The 18,637-nt window shown below is 41.7% G+C and overlaps 1 protein-coding gene across 1 annotated transcript in view; it reads right to left on the minus strand.

Moving 5' to 3' along the window:
- Window positions 1–18,637, minus strand: part of CPS1 (carbamoyl-phosphate synthase 1) — a 97,802-nt gene that overhangs the window by 59,260 nt on the left and 19,905 nt on the right. Inside the window, exons 4-14 of the mRNA XM_072341850.1 lie at window positions 14,827–14,971; window positions 13,357–13,446; window positions 12,606–12,662; window positions 10,240–10,332; window positions 7,475–7,564; window positions 6,274–6,402; window positions 5,602–5,708; window positions 5,141–5,282; window positions 3,076–3,153; window positions 1,464–1,562; window positions 709–804 (exon numbers count right to left, since the gene is read on the minus strand). Of these exons, the coding sequence (XP_072197951.1) occupies window positions 709–804; window positions 1,464–1,562; window positions 3,076–3,153; window positions 5,141–5,282; window positions 5,602–5,708; window positions 6,274–6,402; window positions 7,475–7,564; window positions 10,240–10,332; window positions 12,606–12,662; window positions 13,357–13,446; window positions 14,827–14,971 (1,126 nt within the window). The remainder of the gene's footprint in view (window positions 1–708; window positions 805–1,463; window positions 1,563–3,075; window positions 3,154–5,140; window positions 5,283–5,601; window positions 5,709–6,273; window positions 6,403–7,474; window positions 7,565–10,239; window positions 10,333–12,605; window positions 12,663–13,356; window positions 13,447–14,826; window positions 14,972–18,637) is intronic.

Below are 18,637 nucleotides of genomic sequence, written 5' to 3' on the forward strand. Positions count from 1 at the left end.
AAGAGCAAGTGCTGCTGCTAGAATGGCTGATTAGCCTACAGCAGATCAGAGGTGCTAGATGGTGGCCACAGGAAAGGAAAGGGCACTGTGGGAGGTCAAGCGAGGGATGTTTATCATTAAGGAGGGTTTTCATCCACAAACTGGAGATGAGTTTGAAGGACGAAAGAGAAAAGAAGGGGAAGAGGTGCCTCTTTTCTAACTCAGGTCATTATCTGCACTCACCTTCTCTGTCATCCCCCACTCCTAAACTTGTTCTCATCTTCCTGAAAACATGGTCATTTCACACTAATAGCCAGCAACAGCAATACAGAGCACAAAGCATATACAACACACGATGCACTATAACATTAGGACCAACCTAGACTGACCACAGATTATATTTAAGATTATTGTAATTGATTTAATTATTTTTTCCCCCATTTTCTGACTTCAAGATCAGCAGAGGAATAGAATGGCCCTGACTTAAGTTAGAGCAGTTCACAATTACCATCTTCTCTGAAGGCAGCTGCTACAACTGCTCAGACTGTTGGTCAACTCAGATCACTCAACCAAAAAAAATCACAAACAAAAAATGGCTAAGTATTCCCATAGCCATTTCTTCTTACCAACTTCCATGCCCATGTGATACCACAGTTGGATAGGCATAGTTCTCTGTGAGAAAGCAAAGTATGTCAAGTTAGGTTAGTACTTTTCAAGTATCCTTCTCACCTTCAGAGCCTTCACAGCCTGAGATCCAGAGTAATCAAATTCCCCTGCCTGACCGATCGACAGACCCCCAGATCCTAGAATGAGAACTTTGGAGACCTACAGGTGTGAAACAGAATGGAGAAAGTCAATATTGTGGTGGAGATGTTGAAATGGTGACTATACAGCACAGAACAGCCTCCAATTAGATAACACATCCTAAAAAGAAAATGAAAGTCACCTCCAAAAACACTGCAGTTTTTCTTCTAAAGGTATTTCTCCAGGACTTCCCTCATAACTCTTTGGATTGAGAAACATGATTTGCATATAAGGCATGCAACAAACGTGTCAATTGTAACATACTTAAAGAGAACCGTGCCTCATTTTGGCTGCCCACAGAGTCCAGCTGCTTTCTAAGATAGCAATACTGTATGAAATTCAGCTCACGCTAGAAATTTCAGACTTATTTGCTAAGCATCAGAGAGCATCAACATTATGATGCTGAGACAAAACCTCATGGCCAGATTATCCCTGGCACTTCATATGCTGCTGGGAGTGCACCCTTCTTGGGAGAACTAGAAAGAAAATTACATGTCACGTCATATCTTAAAACTTTCTGAAAGAAAAGGGAGTCAGTAACACAGCAAGAAAAACCTTTTGTAAGGGAGGCCTCCTTCCACGGTCTGCTTCTTATGCCACTTTGTATGGTGGATTCAGCAGGAACCAGCAAGCTCCTAGACTCACTGACAGGCAGGAATGAAGTGCATCTGTACACTGACCTCCACTCTAGAAGCTGTTGCTCCAGCCTTGGGCAGGACCGAAGCAATGGTAGTGCCTTTCCCTCTCTTAACCAGGGAGATAAATGAATCAAACAGGAACTGGGAAAAACAAACACAAGTATTTAATCTCCAAAGTTGAACACAACTAATAACAAGCAAACAAGGAAAAAGCAGGCCATTTGGGAGTGCAGGCTATCAACTCTACTCCACCGCCTTTAGAAAGCAGATTTCTCTTCATCAGAAAGGAGAGGGCCATTATATATAGTGACTTTGGTTTATCTGACAAAGTTGCATTCAAGAAAGTGAGGTCATATCAGGGAAAAAACACATAAATCACATCTGCACGCTCTGTTTGTGTAAAGCTGACAGTAGAATGAATGAGTGCACATTGAAAGCTAATATACAGAAAACCATACACTTAAATGCCTCAAGTGAATCGCGTGGAATGGATTCTGTTACAGAGCTGGGATCTGAAAAAGTATATCTGAAAGTCATTTGTGCTAAATTAGTATATTGGGGGGATCTCAGAGCAGCTGTGAGGGAATTTTTCTTCAGTCTGCATGTGCCTCATCTCACAAGCTTGCTTGCCTTGCAGCCAGCCAGCACAGGCAGAGGAGGCAGCAGGACACAGCAGAATACACTCTGGCCGTATCCGTCTCCACACTCGCAAAGCTAAGTCCATCAAGCTGGTTGCAGGCAATCACCCATGGCAAGGAGCATACAAGGGTCCTGTAAGCCTAGCAGTACAACATCTAAATAACCAAATCTATCCAAACAGTGACAGTGCACTTACTTGGAACAGACAGCCGAGGGTTGTTAATCTCAGAGAACTCAAGTCAATCAAATTAGTAAAAACGCTCTTGATATCAAGAAATTTACTCACAAGTTTAGTCAACAACATGAAATTAAGATTAAAATAAGCACTTCCATGTATACTTCCACCTTCTCAAGAAAGGCTCAGAAGGATATTTATGTTCAGACCTGCCTCCTCTGCATTCCACATCCCCTGTTGTTGTTTCGTCCTAGTCTGTGACTACACAACCAGTTGTTACAGAATTTGTGCTAAGTCACAGATGGGGGATTAAAATTTCATTTCACTTGGGAGAACCAGAGTGAGGAAGTGTGAATTCATCTACATAACTCTACAGTAATTATAAAATTTGCAAGTGGAACTAAAATATATTAGAAAGTTAATGATTTTACTACAAAACATCTGGCTGGGATTTTTTTCTCTAAGATGAAATCCTTTTCCTTTTGCTATCACCCCAGGTACAAGAGATTTGAGCCTGATCTTGCAAAGGCTTAAGCACTCCAGTAACTTCCAACACACAAATAATCCCACCAGGACTCAAAGCACGCACATCATGTGAATGGAACCATTGATCCAAAGCACACAGAAGTCAATAGATGTCTTGCTGCTGATTGTAATTAACTGTGATTCACACTAAGCAGAACAAGCTTATGCATTATTGGGTCCTCTGTGAGAATCCTAACTTTTCCAAAAACAAGATTTAGGACCATCACCACCATAAAGATTTGTCATTGTAACTGATACGTATTCACACTCCCCAGGGCACATAAAAGTAAGGCTGGATCAACTCTCACACAATACCTCTGTGTCTGTCGGCCCAGGATTTGCATCTGGGTAGAACTGTGCTGTGAAAATAGGTCTGGTCTCATGCATAATTCCCTGCAAGATTAAAAACATTTATCTTAGACACCTCCTTGCGAGTGGGCAAGAAAACAGAAAGCCAGATCTTATCCTTGTAAATACAGAGGGCTAAGGAGCTGGGATGCTTTTAGGAGCTACCAAATTGAAACCCATTTCATTCCCAGACTTCAAACTATGCCTTACCTGAGGAGGCATGGAGCCTTTTGCTCCTCTGAGAGTGTTCCAATGCCTGTTTAAATCACTGAGTTGCGCATGGCTGAGAAGCACAGTGGAGACATCACTTTCATTACAATCACAAGCAGTACTCAATTGCATGCACTTAACAGAGCAGATAGGATAGCCTGCCTACAGAGGAAATTCTGAACCAGGCAAAGAAGTAAAAAACTTCATAGCAAGAGAAGGTCACCTCGAAGGATCCCGTGTCTTTGGTTTTCCTGCCCCAATATAGCTACATCTGTTACGGAAGAACTAGATTTTGGTCACGCTTTCTACTCCTGTAACTTACTTTAAATACTGACACAAAGCCTTGCACATGATGTCTAGGTCATTTTGGGGTTTATGATGAAGCATGAATGCTGCTCTGAATGAGCAATAGCTATGAGGAACTGTTGAACAGCTGTTTTTGGAGACAGCACTCTTATTTTCAGTTAGCGTCAGGCAGAATAAACTTCTCAACTCCAAGTCTGATAGCACCAGGCCAGCATGGTCTACCACTAGACTACGCAATAGCTGTCACTACTCATGGCCCCTGAATCCAGATGGAGGAAATCAAAATTCCATCAAAAGGGAATTCAGAAAAAAAAAAAAAATAGTTCTGATATAATCTGCTTCCCTTGTGAATGGACAAAGGAGTCCCAGCAGCTCCTACAGAGCAACAGTGCCATCCAGAGCTGCAGGGTAGGATGCTGGGATAGGGCAACGGTGTGAGATAAGCTACCAACCTCAATGAGTTTCTGCCCTCCAAGTAAACACCACCACCAGTGTGTCAAGCTTTCCTTGAATGCTCACATTATTACTACATACATACAAATCTTTCCACAATATTCCATGGTTTGTCAGTATTTGGAAACCTGTACTGGCCCTGTCCAGCTGTAAAGAGTCAGATCAGCCAGTATTTCTTCTTTTCCAAACAACAAAAAAACAGACTGCATATGAGAGCACATTGAATCCTGTTCCTGTTTGTGCACATCAGTGTTAAAATTGCATTGTTCCTCATCCCTCCAACACATGGACATATCTACAGAGGTTTAAGAGACTTATGCCATTTTGAGGAAGACACAGAAACAGTCCTTCATTTCAATGACTTTCTGATAAACAGTAAGACATGTGCAACACTAGGCCTAACGTACAGTATTTATCACAGTCATCTACAGAGCCTAAGACCCTTCTCAGTGTCTCAGAGCTCAAAAGACCTGAGCAATATGATTTTGTTTTACTTCCTATCCTTTCCCATGTTCATCTGTGAAAATCTAGTAGTCAGGTTATTGTTTTGCTTTTTAAATCTTTTTATTTTTCCTTACATGAAGGTCACTTCAGATCTGATAAATTGTTCTGTAGAGGTAACTTGCCTGTTTCCCTCCTGACATTTATGCCTTGGAATTCTATTTACATTAACACACCAAATTCAACTCTAATAACAATCCTGTTCTGTGCTGCATAACACAGAATGAACGCAACAGTACTCTGACATGGATTGGTACACTTGCAGTAGGGAAATCATTGAAGTTAATAAGGCAGCGTTTCCAGGGAAATCATGAGTTCACTGTTGCAGCTGTACATTTTGGGCTGATGTAGACAAGAGAACTAATGGTCCACCTTCTTATGTATTGTATGGTAGGGCTCCAAGTAAAGCAGGTAGGGTCAGGTCACTACGTTTAGTCATGGTGACTAACGGTAACCTGACTGCAAGGAGGAAAAATAAGTTGAGACAGAGTTTTTACTCACTAAAGGCTGCTATCTACAGATTAAAAAAGAAAAAAAAAAAAAAAGGAAAGCATGCACTCACCTCATTTGTTTGATCATTGGCATTCACAAAGAGAGGCTTCCAGCCAGGTGGGAGGGTAGAACTGTCAATAGCATAAGCATGGTTCTGAGCAGTGATGACAGCTTGTCCATTCACTGCATTCAGGACGGGCTGGTTCTGTCCTCTGAAAGAAAAAAGGAAAAAGAAAGGGTCAGAGAACAGCAGTCAGAAGTGCCAGGTGTGGCTAAATGTCACAAAACGACAAATCCTAGGAGAAACTTCACTATCCCTCAGTTTGGTGGAGACCAAGTACCCACAAAAAAAGCAATGCACATCAGGGCAGACTAATTTAAGGCAAGGAGAACATCAAGACTGAAGTAGTGTTACTGCCACTACTAGCTTCTGTAAAGACAGTTCAGAAGGAAGACACACTGCTGTCTGGTGGTCTTTAATGATGCTGAGATGATCTGTTTGGGCACTGGGAAGCAGAAGAGCTGCTGCACCTGTTGGCCATCTGCATCTTGTAGGAAGTAGCTCCAGCTGCTATTCCAGTGATTAGATTCCCCACACCAATTCCAAACAAAGGCTCTGGGCGATTGCTCTCCAAGACCTAAAAAGAAAAGGTTTTCAATAGATATTGGAGCATCTCTGTTCAGAAATTCCAGCATAAACCATGCTAAGCTCCTAGCCCTGCTACAATTCCCACACAGCAGCCACGTGTGGAAAAATAGTGAATGCAAAGGTAGCAACAGCCTACAAAGGACATTTTTCTCCTCTCCTAGGCCTCACAGGCAAGGCTCAAAGCACAGCTTAGCATCTCAGTCCACTCCAGGGGAATAAACAATTATACTTTGCATTTAAGTATGACATTATCTGAAAGAAGAGTGCCAAAAAATCAGAGATGCTCTTTCACAAGGTTACAAAGGTGCTGACAGAGTGAGTACAGGGCATTTCAAGGCACTGCTAAGGCAACTGTGGCAAGGTCTGTGTGGCCTTATTGCATCTACTGGTTTGGAGACTCAACTCCCAGTGGACTGAAGCAAAGAAAATCCTAGGAAGCTGAAATAGCTGCATGACATTTGGCTCTTAACATGTCAGTACAACCAGCTGTTCAACCAACTTGACAAAAAAAAAGGCAAACATGAAAAACTGGTCTACTGGCTATCACACTGTACCTTTCTGACATTCTGAATCACCTCCTGGGCCTTCATGGGATCTCCTGGACCTCCAGAAATTATGAGCCCATCATACTCCATGCTGGTAAAATCATGGTCCCATGGAACTAAATGTACTTCTGCACCTTTCTGGGAGAAAAACAAGCAATGAAGGAAGCAGAAGGATAAATGAATTTATATCTGGAGGCTGTTCCCCATGTCCTCTTTTCCCATGGGTTGAGGTGTGATTTCAGCCATTCCTTTGCCAGGGACAACAGCAAAGCTATTTTTAATTATGCTCAGATTATTTCCACAAGCCTGGTAGGATTCAGCATATTTGAACCACCACAGCACTTGCCAAGTCATTTTGAAATCCACTAATTAGATTACAGCTTAGTAATGAAATGTGAAAGAGGTATGTGCATGTTCAGCATGCTCACTTTTGCACAATGCTTTCATCCTAACTGCTAACACAGAGCTTCCCCACCTCTTTCTTTGACATGCCAGAAATAGTCTTGCACATCAAAAAAGGGACGAACATCCACATTAACTAGAAAACCAACACAAGTAAACCTTGTACATCCAGAGACTGAGAGGACACCACCTTCAACTCCTCCTATGTGGCCAGAGAAGTTAGGACTGCCACATCTCAGTGCTAACAAAAAAATATTTTCTAAAAATCCTCAAATTAAACAATAACTTCGGCTGCAGGGAGCCCAGGAAGTCACCTAAAGCAATCTCTGCTCAAAGCAGAGATGACTTCCACTTTAAGGCGGTTACCAAGGCATTGGTCAGTTTAGCTTCCTGTATCTTCAAGGACAGACACTCCACATCTTTTCTGTGTCTCTGTTTCAGCCACTCAGCAATCACTCTCACTGCAAAACTTTTTCCTATTGACTCATGTTTGAGAGCGTTTGGGTTGGTTGATCTTTAGAGACAATGTGCCTCACATCTTTTAAACTCTTTACTCTCCTGGAATTCTTTATACCTGAAAGGCTGCTGGGCAAGTCCACTTCCTTACCCCCTCAATATCAGGCCTTAAGTTCAAGAACTCTTCACAGACCGTAAGAATCATCCAAAAACAAAAATCACCTGTACTTCATTTTAAGAGGGAAACCGCTACTGGAATTAACATGTCCACCTGGAAGGAAGGCTACTGAATACACACAAGGCTCTTTACCAAAGCAAAATGGGAGATAAAGGATATAAAGCACTGATCTACCTTTACCAGCAGACGGATAACATTGTTCTTCAACCCGCAGTCAACAGCTACAATTTTAATCGGGTTCCCTTTGCCATATACCATTACTTCCTATAAAAAGACAGACCACGATGTAAATAATACATCACCCCACAAAACACAGGGAAGATTAGTAGCAGAAGAACTCTTTACCAACATGCAGACTGGTGCTTAACAATCAATTCACAGAGAAGTCTCCAGAAGTACCACAGGTATTAACACTTTCTCCTTTTTTTTTTTTTTTTTGTGTTGAAGTAGAGATTATAACACCATTTTATATCTCGTTGATTGCAGCAGTGACAGCAATCCCTAAGAAGGCACTTGTTTCCATAGCTAATGACAAGCTTTTTTTTTCCTGCGTTTCACCTCATTAGCAGTGAAGTAGCAAGACAGTTCTCACAGATCATTACAGCTCAAGAGAACTGCCAAATACACGGGGAGAGATTTTCAGCTGAAGTGAAATCATTGTGCCGATGTCAGTAGAGCAAGGTTGCTTCACACCAGCTACAGATCCAACCCATTAAACACCATCCCAAGATGCCAGTCACAGTAAGACCAAGGCATAGCATTGGCTGGCTATATTTTGTGGCAGACTTCCAGAGCATCACACGCTACAGACTGGTTATCTACCACTGAGCAACAGCTATGTGACACAGACAATTTTACACATCTGACAACACTTTTCTTGGCACCTTCTCTTCCAGCTGCTGCTCCCATCTCACAAAATAAATTGCTAGGACAGGTTGCCTGCCCCAGTCCTCAAACTGGACTGTTTGTACACCCACTCATCTGCTGGTTTTAACTAGAACTTCTTTCTTAAGCATGTTGAATTATTTTACTTGTTACACAACTGCAGTTAATGCCAGGCCGGGAATGCTACTCATCAATAAGCACATAAGGCAGTCTTCTTTCTCTAAGCCAATTCTGTGCTTACCTTCAGCATTTCTCAGCTCCTGAAAGCTGATATTCGGAAGTGTTCTTTAGATAAAGTGTCTTTCTTCTTGTGCAATCAATTTTATTTATTAGTTCTTAAGTGAGCTAAACAACTCCCTTTTAATCAGCTTCCCTGACATTCATATTTCACAGCTGGGCCTCTTTATGAAAAGGTGTTAAAATCCATGCCCAGAATGTCTTGGTGCTAGGGATGAATCAGTTCTTTTCAAGGAGGATTATGACCAGAGAGAAGGAAAAAAATAATACCCCTTCTATAAAGAGGACAAGAATTTTTAACAGTTCCTCCCTATGTGTTATCCTAATTCAGTTCTAGTTTGAGTAGGTATCTTCTCAAAGACTGAAGCGATTTATAGAATTTAAGCAAGCTCATGTCCTGCGTGAAGACATCTCTCACCATCATCATGAGTGACTGACTGCCATTTCAGGAGCAGAGGTGGAAGAGTCAGGGCACAAGAAGCCATTGCCCATCTCTACAGGGTTTCAAGGTGCAGAGAGGGCCCAAGAGAACTGAAGAACAAAACTTCATGGAACTTTTTTAATCACCTTCTTTTCAAAACTTCCCTTGTCCAATTAATTAGGCTATGATTTGTTAACAGCTTTCCTTCAGCAGCTGCACTGAATTCAGTCTCTGCTATCTTCACCACCATTCCTTTACTTCTCACACTTATTCTTACTCTGTGCTGCAGAGCACTGACCCCTGTGTCTGGCAGAGCGTGGTTAGACTGTGAACTGAAGCAGATAAATGTTAAAATACTTGTTTCTTCTAAAGCCAAAGGATTTCCCTCATCTGCTCAGAGCCAGGCCTATAAAAAACGTCCCAGTCTGAAACAATGATGTGGTCAGGCTGTAAGCCAGCAGTTAGGATGAGGAGAAACCCCTTCAGGCAACAGTGGTGAGAACAAAAAAAGTACATGGGACTGAATGTGTAGATAGAAATGACCTTTTAATTTCAAGTAGATTAATCTCTTTCATTTGCTCTGGAACCCTGGCATCAAAATATATCTCCAAAAAACAAAACACTGCCAAGTTTCCTGAACTCCCTGCTTTGTATAAGCAATGCTAGGGTATAGAATCTACATGCTAGCATCTATTGATGCTGAGAAAAGGAGGAATCAAGAGAAGTAAAAAAAAATAAATAAATCTCTCCAAAATACAATAGATTAGTAGGTGTTAATGTACCCTGATTAACATGGGAATAACTGTTCAGCAACTGATAGATTAATTATGTCCAATAATTATCAACACTAAACAGCTTACTTCATTGTCAGCTTTATTTGTGGTGCTGTTTTTCAAGCCCAGGAAATGAAGTTATAAATACAGCGAGACTACCAAAGCTCCATTTATCTTATTATACTTCCCTTTTAAAAGCCATTTTCAACATCTTTAGAGTAATTTTGTCTTCATAATTGCAGAGTTTATCATTACAACCTTACCTGTTGCTGAATTACTGCTCAAAATGTCTTCACTGGCATCTTGCAATCATAGATCACAAAGACTTCAATAAGCAACTGATACCCTTGTCTGTAGCAACAAGGCCCTGACTTAAGGTACAGAAGGCACCGAGTTAACTCTAAATTAGTGAGATCCTTGTCTTTCAAGGCTGCCTGTGTAGTCTAGTGGCATCTCGGGTAACCAGTTACTACAGCAAATCCCAACATGAATGATGTTGAGATCACAGACCTCCAGGGTCTAGAAGTTATATGGTTTAGAAAAAGTCCAGGCTGCTTATCCTCATAGCAAATGGGGAGCAGTTATTATCCAGAGCATACAGAACTGGGACTACAAGTTCTCACCTTTGTTGAAACTTCTGCAATTAAGTTCCGCTTATTTGGGTCTGCAAACTCTGTGGATTGACCTTCAAATTCAATCTTCCCAAGTACTGTGCCCTATGGTAATAGACCAGTAAACAAAGCATGAGAGCAGGAGAAGCTATGAACACTGGAACAAGGTGGTGACAGGCGCAGCAAGCTGAGCATCTGTTTATAGATAGTTTCTTGACAGCTAATAACCATTCCAGCATATTCAGAAGTTTATGATTCCTTCAATGTATTAAGAAAAAGTTTGAACTTCTTTCATCTAGAGATTAATAAGTGCCATCAGTAAAATCTCTAAATAGTTTGGTAAGCTTTCTAGTGACAGTAAAACAGACTGCCTTCCAAGAGGATCTATACTCAGATCCCCAAATAAGATCTGAGAGTAATCCCCAAGGCAGTTTGCAGCTTCTGGTTTTAGACATCCACTGTGAGGTCTTTAGCCACATACTGTGCATAGCTATAAGGCAGCAGAGCTGTAAAGCAAAGCTGAGTAGGAGGCAGGTCATCATGGCTGTTTGACAATTAATCTGTTAAAAATAATAATAAAATGAACTCCAGCAAGCTCTGCTCTTTCATGCTATGACACCCTTGATCTAATAGCAGCACATTCTACTTGATGTTCTGCTCATTAAAGTTCTCAGTGAAAAAAATCTCATTTTGGTTTTTCCCCTTTACTGGACTAAGTGGGACGAATCTAGGGTTAACCTTTTACTCAGCATGGGGACAGGGTGTGCAATACAAAACTTCTCAAGGTAGGAAGAGGAAAGTGAAACCCAGTCTATGTTTTGTGATAACACTTTTAACACGTAACAGCGTCATGACAAAACACAGTTTGCCCTGTGAATGCTGGAAATGCTCACAGGCTTGAGTGCTACTTCCTTAAGATACTCAAGCTAGAAAGAATCTTTGCTATTTTCTTAAGGCAGAAATGTGCCATTGTCTTGCACTGCTAAGTGTGCTGCTAAGGCTAAGTTTTAAAAATAGCTCTTAACTGTGACAGACATCCTGCCTCACCTTGAAATGACAACACTTCACACTACAGGGTACTCCATACTGCTTTCTGCAGAGCAGACCTGAAAAAGTCAGAATCCACCTTAAAGAAGTGATGTTCTTGGGAGCCACACACTGTCCCATTTTGTAGCCAGTCCTGTAAAAAGCTGATGAAAGAACCCTAAAAAATCCTTTCCCACAAATAAGAAATCTATGTTTTACCTTGCCACTGGATTACTCAGCCAAATGTATCTTTAAAGCTACTTTAACAATTTGCTGCTCAATTCTTCACTTGTCACAATGAAGCTCTATTCTCACTCCCAGTTTATAAATAGACACAAAGTGAAATATTAAATTGTTTTTTCAACATGATTGAGAAGTCATGGAGAAAAAGCTACATTATCCACTATTTTATAAGCTATAAACTGATACCATTCAGACGTCAGTATGATGCCCTATGCTGTTTGAGAAGCTACTGGATAAATACTAAAAGCATATTTACTTTGGATGGAAGGAACACTGATCCATTAAATGGTACAACTCAAGAAAGCAGAAAAAAAAAAAGGTATTGCCATTTTCCATTGCAATAAAATGCACTTGTCTGCGGTCTGTAAGAGCAGGACAAATCCTTATCATCCCATAGGAATCCACGTACAAATAACTCCCTGTTCAAGCTGGGTCACTGATAGTTTGGTCACGGAATGAACACGGGTGTGGGCTTGGACTACAGATCACAGACTTGTCACCTTAAGAAAGAGCAGCTTCAAATAACCCATTACAAAAGAAAAGCCTCCAAGACCCAAGAATTTACATTCAGAATGGCTTTGATCACTGTACCTTAACGCTAACTTTCATCTGCTAACATATCTGTCATTTCTCCATTCTATTCTATGATTCCTGCTTATATCTTTCTATTGTTCGCTCTCAGAAACCAGAGAAAAGTAACAAATGTTAGAAATAATCATAGGTTTCAGTCAAAGAAAACTAGTATGAATCAGGAGTCCAGGTTTCATAACATAGGCATTTCTTAAGTTTTGAAGAATAAGAGGTTTCATCAACCAAAGCCTTGGATGCCTATGAATGAATTTGCACAAAAGGCCACAAAATTGTTGCCCTCTCTGTTATTACCTGAAGGAACGGATAGTAGGCACTATTACTATAACAGCTTGTGTTGGAAAACATGCCTACATCTAACAGGAAACCCAGAGCCTTTGGAAGAGTGTGAGAATCTGAGCAGCATTTGAAGCCAAGGCATCCCAGCAGTTGCACTTCTACCTCAGGTTAGCTGTGCTGTTAGAAAAATGTCCCAGAATTGGCAAGGTTAATTTAACTGGATCTAGGGAAGTGGATCATACCTTGTCACGGATTATCTTTGACAGCATTCTGGTATCGACCCCATACAGAGCAGGCACCTGAAGAAATCACAAAAATGATATAAGCTTGAGATTAAGATAGATGAAGACAACAGCTAGACCACTTTGCCACGAAGAATGTCCCTTGGTTAAAGAGCTCTGGCTCATAGCAGCTCTCTTACCAAGGCCACATCACTTTCAGTTCTTTCTTTCCCCTCCCATTCCTACTCATAAAAAAGCTTAGTTATTCAAATCTTCTAGTTTCTGCACGAAAAAGCACTAAGCAAAAGCTCACGTGGTCTAATCCCTGAGCCACATTTAGCCTTCCTCTTGAGTACCTAACCCTCCTCGCCATTATAGGTCAGTGGCACTTTACTGGCACATCCCTGACTCCCACAGCCTCAAATGAGAGGGCTTCCAGCAGCTAACATCTCCTGAAGTTTCCACTGTGGCAGCCACTTGGAGAAGCAATGTACAAACATAGAATGATGGACTGGAATATAATCTAACATGAATTGTTTTTCAGAAGAACCAAACATCCCAATTTAATTAACAATTTGTCTGTAAAGATGTTGGAAATAGCACTGCACCATGACAAAGAGAAATGGATGAAAATGCAGGGGACTAAGGAACACTGAAGAAATGAAGACACCTAAAGAGATAAGTGACTACCAGCTCAATGCCGAGTGTTCTTTCCCTTGTTCCCAGACAGACAGCTCTGTTCTCTGAATGCAGTTACCCTTGGATCTCTCACCTTTTCTTCCTGCAGCCACTCTCCTAGACTCCTCACAGCCTGCCAGTGACTGTACTCACTGCTGTAATCCAGCACCAGCAAACCTGAAACCTGCAGAGAGAAGAAATGTCATTTTGCACTGAAGTATCATTCCATACTAGCCCTGTACATTCCCGGTTTTCACTATTCATCCACTGCAAAGCACATCAGAGTTCAGACATAACGCCACACGGATTTGATGTGACTGCTCTTGAAGAACAATGAAACAGTAAAACCTCACTCTTCACAGTGGGAGTGCATAGAACATGCACCAGGCAAAGGAGTAAAGACATCAGCAGTTTGTTCTGATGAGTGCAACTGGGCCATTTTACTTAGAAAACTCACGGAATAACATTGCTTCCAGATAACCAGAACTACAAATTGTACTGAATCAAGACGACCATTCTTGTTAGAAAGAAAATGGAAATGTAAGACAAAATGTTTTATTTTGATCCACTTTTTGTTTAAGCAAGCACTGCAATTCTTAGCGACATTTCAAGTGTCAATTCCACTTTCCAATGGAGCTGGATTGCTTATAAAAGAGGCATTTCACCTCAGGACAGATACAGCATTTCACTGGTTCTGCAATTACATGGTTTTATTTGATTTTTCAGCACCACCACAACTGCATGGACACAGACCTGCTGCTAGCCAATGCACCCTGTCACTAAAGAGTAAATACAAGTTCCTGCACATATAAGTACAGCCTTCCTCAGATAGCTGCCACTTTCCCTGTTTGTGGTCGTACAGGCACACAGAAACGCCTCATTCTCTGGCATTTGTTCTTTCTGTGACAACCTGGCCTCGGCAAACACAGACTAATGTGAATCAGAAGTGAATGTGGAGAGAAAATAAGGAAGACATCCAGGAAAGCAGTTCACAGAAACTGTGCCATGTGTATCACTGAAGGGAAACACACCACTTTCAGACAGCATGCGGCCTTGTACAGAAGGCAACACAGATTACTTTTTGCCATCATATCTCTAGAAGAGAATATCCAGTAGAAGAAAGAGAAAGATTAAGTATCATTGATTCCATCTAACTGATACTAAAGTGAGAGTGGGGCAAATCTCTTCTCACTGGTGACGAGTGACAGGACGAGGGGAAATGGCCTCAAGTTGCGCCAAGGTAACTTTAGGTTGGATGTTAGGAAACACCTCTTTACAGGAATAGGCTCCCCAGGGAGGTGGTTGAATCGCCATGCCTGGATGTGTTTAAGAGCCATTAGGATGTGGCGCTCAGAGATATGATTTAGCAGAGGGTTGTTAGAGTTACGGTACTACGGTTAGGCTGCAGTTGGACTTGATGATGTTCGAGGTCTTTTCCAACCTGGGTAATTCAATGATTCTATGATTAAGGTGCCAGTAAATCCTTGCACATGTGTGCACATATTCACACACACTCAGGCTGCCAGCACCACCCTTTGATCAGCTCTTGCATTGCCACTATTACCTTGATACCATCAGACTCCAGAAACCTCCTGAGGCCTATTTCATCCAGGGCTGCTGTGTCAGGCACTCCACCATTCCCAACAATGGGATTAGCCAGTGTAAGAATCTGCCCTTTGTAGCTGGGGTCTGTCAAGGCTTCAGTGTACCTAAGAGAAGAAGCAACAGGAGAAAAAGTACATTGGTCTGGAGTTGAGAGGAGAACGAAAGAGCCAGTGAGAAGATGACAGGTCTAAATTCTCATAGGCCACAAAACAAAAACAGTGATTATGTAATGTGTATTATTCACAAGACAAAAGAAAACAAATCAGTGAATACGCCCTATCTTTGCTACCTGTGGTTAAACATCTGACACAAGGAATAAGAAAAGGCTTTTGCTCTTCATGTTTCATTGAATAAAAGCCTTGGAGCTAGTAGCAAACTCAGACTCTTTATGACTTAACATTTCATTTGACCCATAGACAACCACTGGGGCTTGGTCATTCTGTGGGTACCCCATGTGGCCAGCACTTACCACCTCCTTCCACATGGTACAAAAACTTGTGCCTCTCAGTGCTAATAGAAGGCTCAAACAGAAAATCCAGCTGACAACACAGCTGCTTCCCCAGCCTTGGTCTTAACTCCAGTTTTCTTGTAGAGTTCTTCAGATGTCCAGGGCTGTAATTGCCCCTTCTATGAGGAACAGGTAGACATTTATATTCTCTGGGCCCATGGAAACAGCTACAACACATCCCTCTGATTCCTCACTACTTCTCTGTTTTCTCTTCCCCTACTTGCTCTATCTGCAAACTGTCACAGTACTGCTCCTGCCGTTTCTCCCAGCACAGAGGCCTGGCAACTCTTACAGGCCATCTCCAGCTTCCCCACTCACAGGGCACTCCATATTTCACCTGACGATTTTTAAGAGCTTTTGATAAGGAAAGAAGGTTGAAGACACAGCTTTAGAACTCAGTAGTCCGTGCTGGGCACAGAGTCCTAAGGCACGTTCCCATCTTTAACCACATGCAGAAGCCCCAGAGACTGCAGCTTTGTTCCATAACCTGCCTGAACACTCCTCTTGTTAAGAACAGATCTAAAAGTAAGGCAGAGCATCTTCCTACAAAGAACAACTGAATCTTATGATGTTTGGAATTGAATGGAGGATCATACTTAGGATTTTTCCATCAACTGCTGTACCAGTTCCAGATGTGATGGGGCTAGTAGATTCTGTCTCACTTCAAACCCCAAAAAGGAGAACAGGATAAATATAATCTCACCCATGCGCCCGATTCTGCAGCTTCAAAGCAATGCCCGACCCTTCCTTCTCTCCTTTATAAGCTAGCACACTGTCTATAAGCTAGCAATCTGTCTTTCAACTCAGAAGTAGCTGTAATTTAGCAACAAATGAAGGTAGCCACAGGAATATTTAGCCAAATGCATCAAGACACTTCAGGATGAATCCTCTCTATAGAAAATATAATTTATTACTGTCGTTACTGTTTAAACAATACGCAATTGGCAATTCCAACCATCTACCAGATATCAGGAACTCACAAGAGACATTTTTATGAAATGCTGAATTAATGTGCCAGCAGATTAATTGTTAAACACTGGGAAACTTCACAAAACCTGGAATGGTTGCAGGCAGATACAGACAGCCCAGCACACCAGCCAGCACTGAGAAACGACATGTCAAATGAACAATGGCTATGAAGTATTTCCAGGTAGGCTTCTCCTGCTGTTCATATTCATACTTCCTGCTGTAGGTAAACAACCACACAAAGTGCAGTGTGATCACAGAACTGCAGTAAGTACACAGCATCTGCGCATTTAGTCTCTCTCTCTCTCCTTCTAAGTCAATTGGCTGTGCTTCCAAAAGACTCCGTGTTAACGACAAAGCCAACACAATCAACATTTACACATTATTTGTAATGCACAGATAAAGACAGGGAGCCACTGAGTTTAGCTGTGGTACAAAGGCACAGCTCTGCAATAAGACAAAACGCCCTTTAAGAAGGCACAGTGTCTTGTGGAGTAGAGAGGAGCAGATGGGATTGGGAGTTCCAAAGATGCTGCAAGGTCCAACCCTCGCTGTGCCTGCCCACATCTTTGCTTGATTTCAGTAAATTCCCATCAATCACCTCTTTCACCAGAACATCACATCAAACACACGCAGGCATACTGGAGGCAAACACATTCACTAAGCTGATTCAAACAGAGTAACATTTTATGAGCTGTAATTCTTCTCTCTTAATTGCAAAATCTCCTCTTCCTTTCTTCCCTCTAATCCAAACAGATGGCAGCAACACAAAGATTTTTTTTATTTGAGCAAACACTTCGGAAAAGTTCATCTTCATGCTTCTCTAATGAAAATTCAACACTTCTCCCCCAAATCACTGCTCTCTGCCCTCTATTCTAGACTAATCTGACATTTTAGCCAGCTGTAGCTACTTCAGACCTGAAAGGTATGCATACATAAAAAGCTTCTATGTCCATGAAAACCACCATGGGCTGCATCCAATGGGTTCCATTGGTAAGGAGTTGATCTCCATGCTCAGGAGCACAGGAGATAGAGGTGTGCTTCTACTGAACAGCAATGCCACAACTGGCAGCAAATCCTGTCACTTCTATGATCTGCAACAACACTGCAACTTCTTATCCTCTATGCCTGTAAGTCAATCAAGTTCACATTTCAGGAGTGCTCTGAAGACACTACTTGATATTTCCTATGTTTTCTCCCTTGCCATATGCTGCCCAGCCCAGAAAAGATCTCTCTTTCCACAGGCTTCCTTCCCAAATCACTAGGAAACGAGCAAACACAGCTTCTGCTGCCACAGTAACATGTGGAGGAGAAATTAATCCATCAGGTCCTCCTTGACTTTTGTGATGTGGCAAGATTTATTGCCCATAATCCATCACAGAGAAGAGAACCCTGGTGCCCTCCATCATTCTGATCTATATTAAACAGTTGTTTGTTGGCAGGTATATTAACACAGCAAGTAATTAGTGCTGTCAAAATACTTAAATAATTGCCTCCTACTGCAAAACTTCACAAACAGATTCCCCTCTGCTGCAATTTAACATTCTCACCAATGAGATCATTTAAAAACTCATCTTGCGAGTACTGTTTTCTCCAAGGGAGAGCAGAATTAAGAGAAAGCAAGGCAGCTGGGCAAATTCTACTATGGAAGGCTGCAGGCAAACACGACTATGGATAACTACCAAGGAGTCTCAAGCACCAGCAGCCTCAGAGTTGCCTCACCTGCCTAGGGGCACCTCCCTTTCCTAATCAAAAGCCTCGATCCCCTGGGCAAATTTCCCTTACTTAAACAATTCAACAAAAACACTTGGAATATTTGGTTGCCATCCTAAGCTAGCAGCTATTGGCTTCTAGCACTTAAGAGCGCAAAGTCAGGCTAGGTTAGGAATGAACCCGATTCTCTCCTTCACCTGGAAAGAGCACAGAGATCATATACATACTTAACTGTAGTATGAGACATCATGCATCAAAAACTATGGTTCACATAAGTAACTTTAACTTGGGAACCTTGGGATTTAAGAATTTTCAACTTAAAAGCCAAACTCCATTAGCCAGCAAGCTGCAGATACTTCAGACCCCTATATAATTAATCTGGATACTGGAGAAAGAAAAAGGATTCATTAAACCAAGAATCTTACTGTCCTGTTCCTCCAAGTGCTGATCAGCAGCTCTCTTCTCTGACTCGGCAGCGGCTGAATTTCTACATGAAGGTAAGCAGATCTCTGCATACCTCACTACCACAGTTAGCTTTACCAGTCATTAAAGTGCTATAATACAAGAGGACTGCCTGAAGTCA

This window comes from Excalfactoria chinensis, chromosome 7 (assembly GCF_039878825.1).
Source record: "Excalfactoria chinensis isolate bCotChi1 chromosome 7, bCotChi1.hap2, whole genome shotgun sequence".
Classification (NCBI taxonomy): Eukaryota; Metazoa; Chordata; class Aves; order Galliformes; family Phasianidae; genus Excalfactoria; species Excalfactoria chinensis.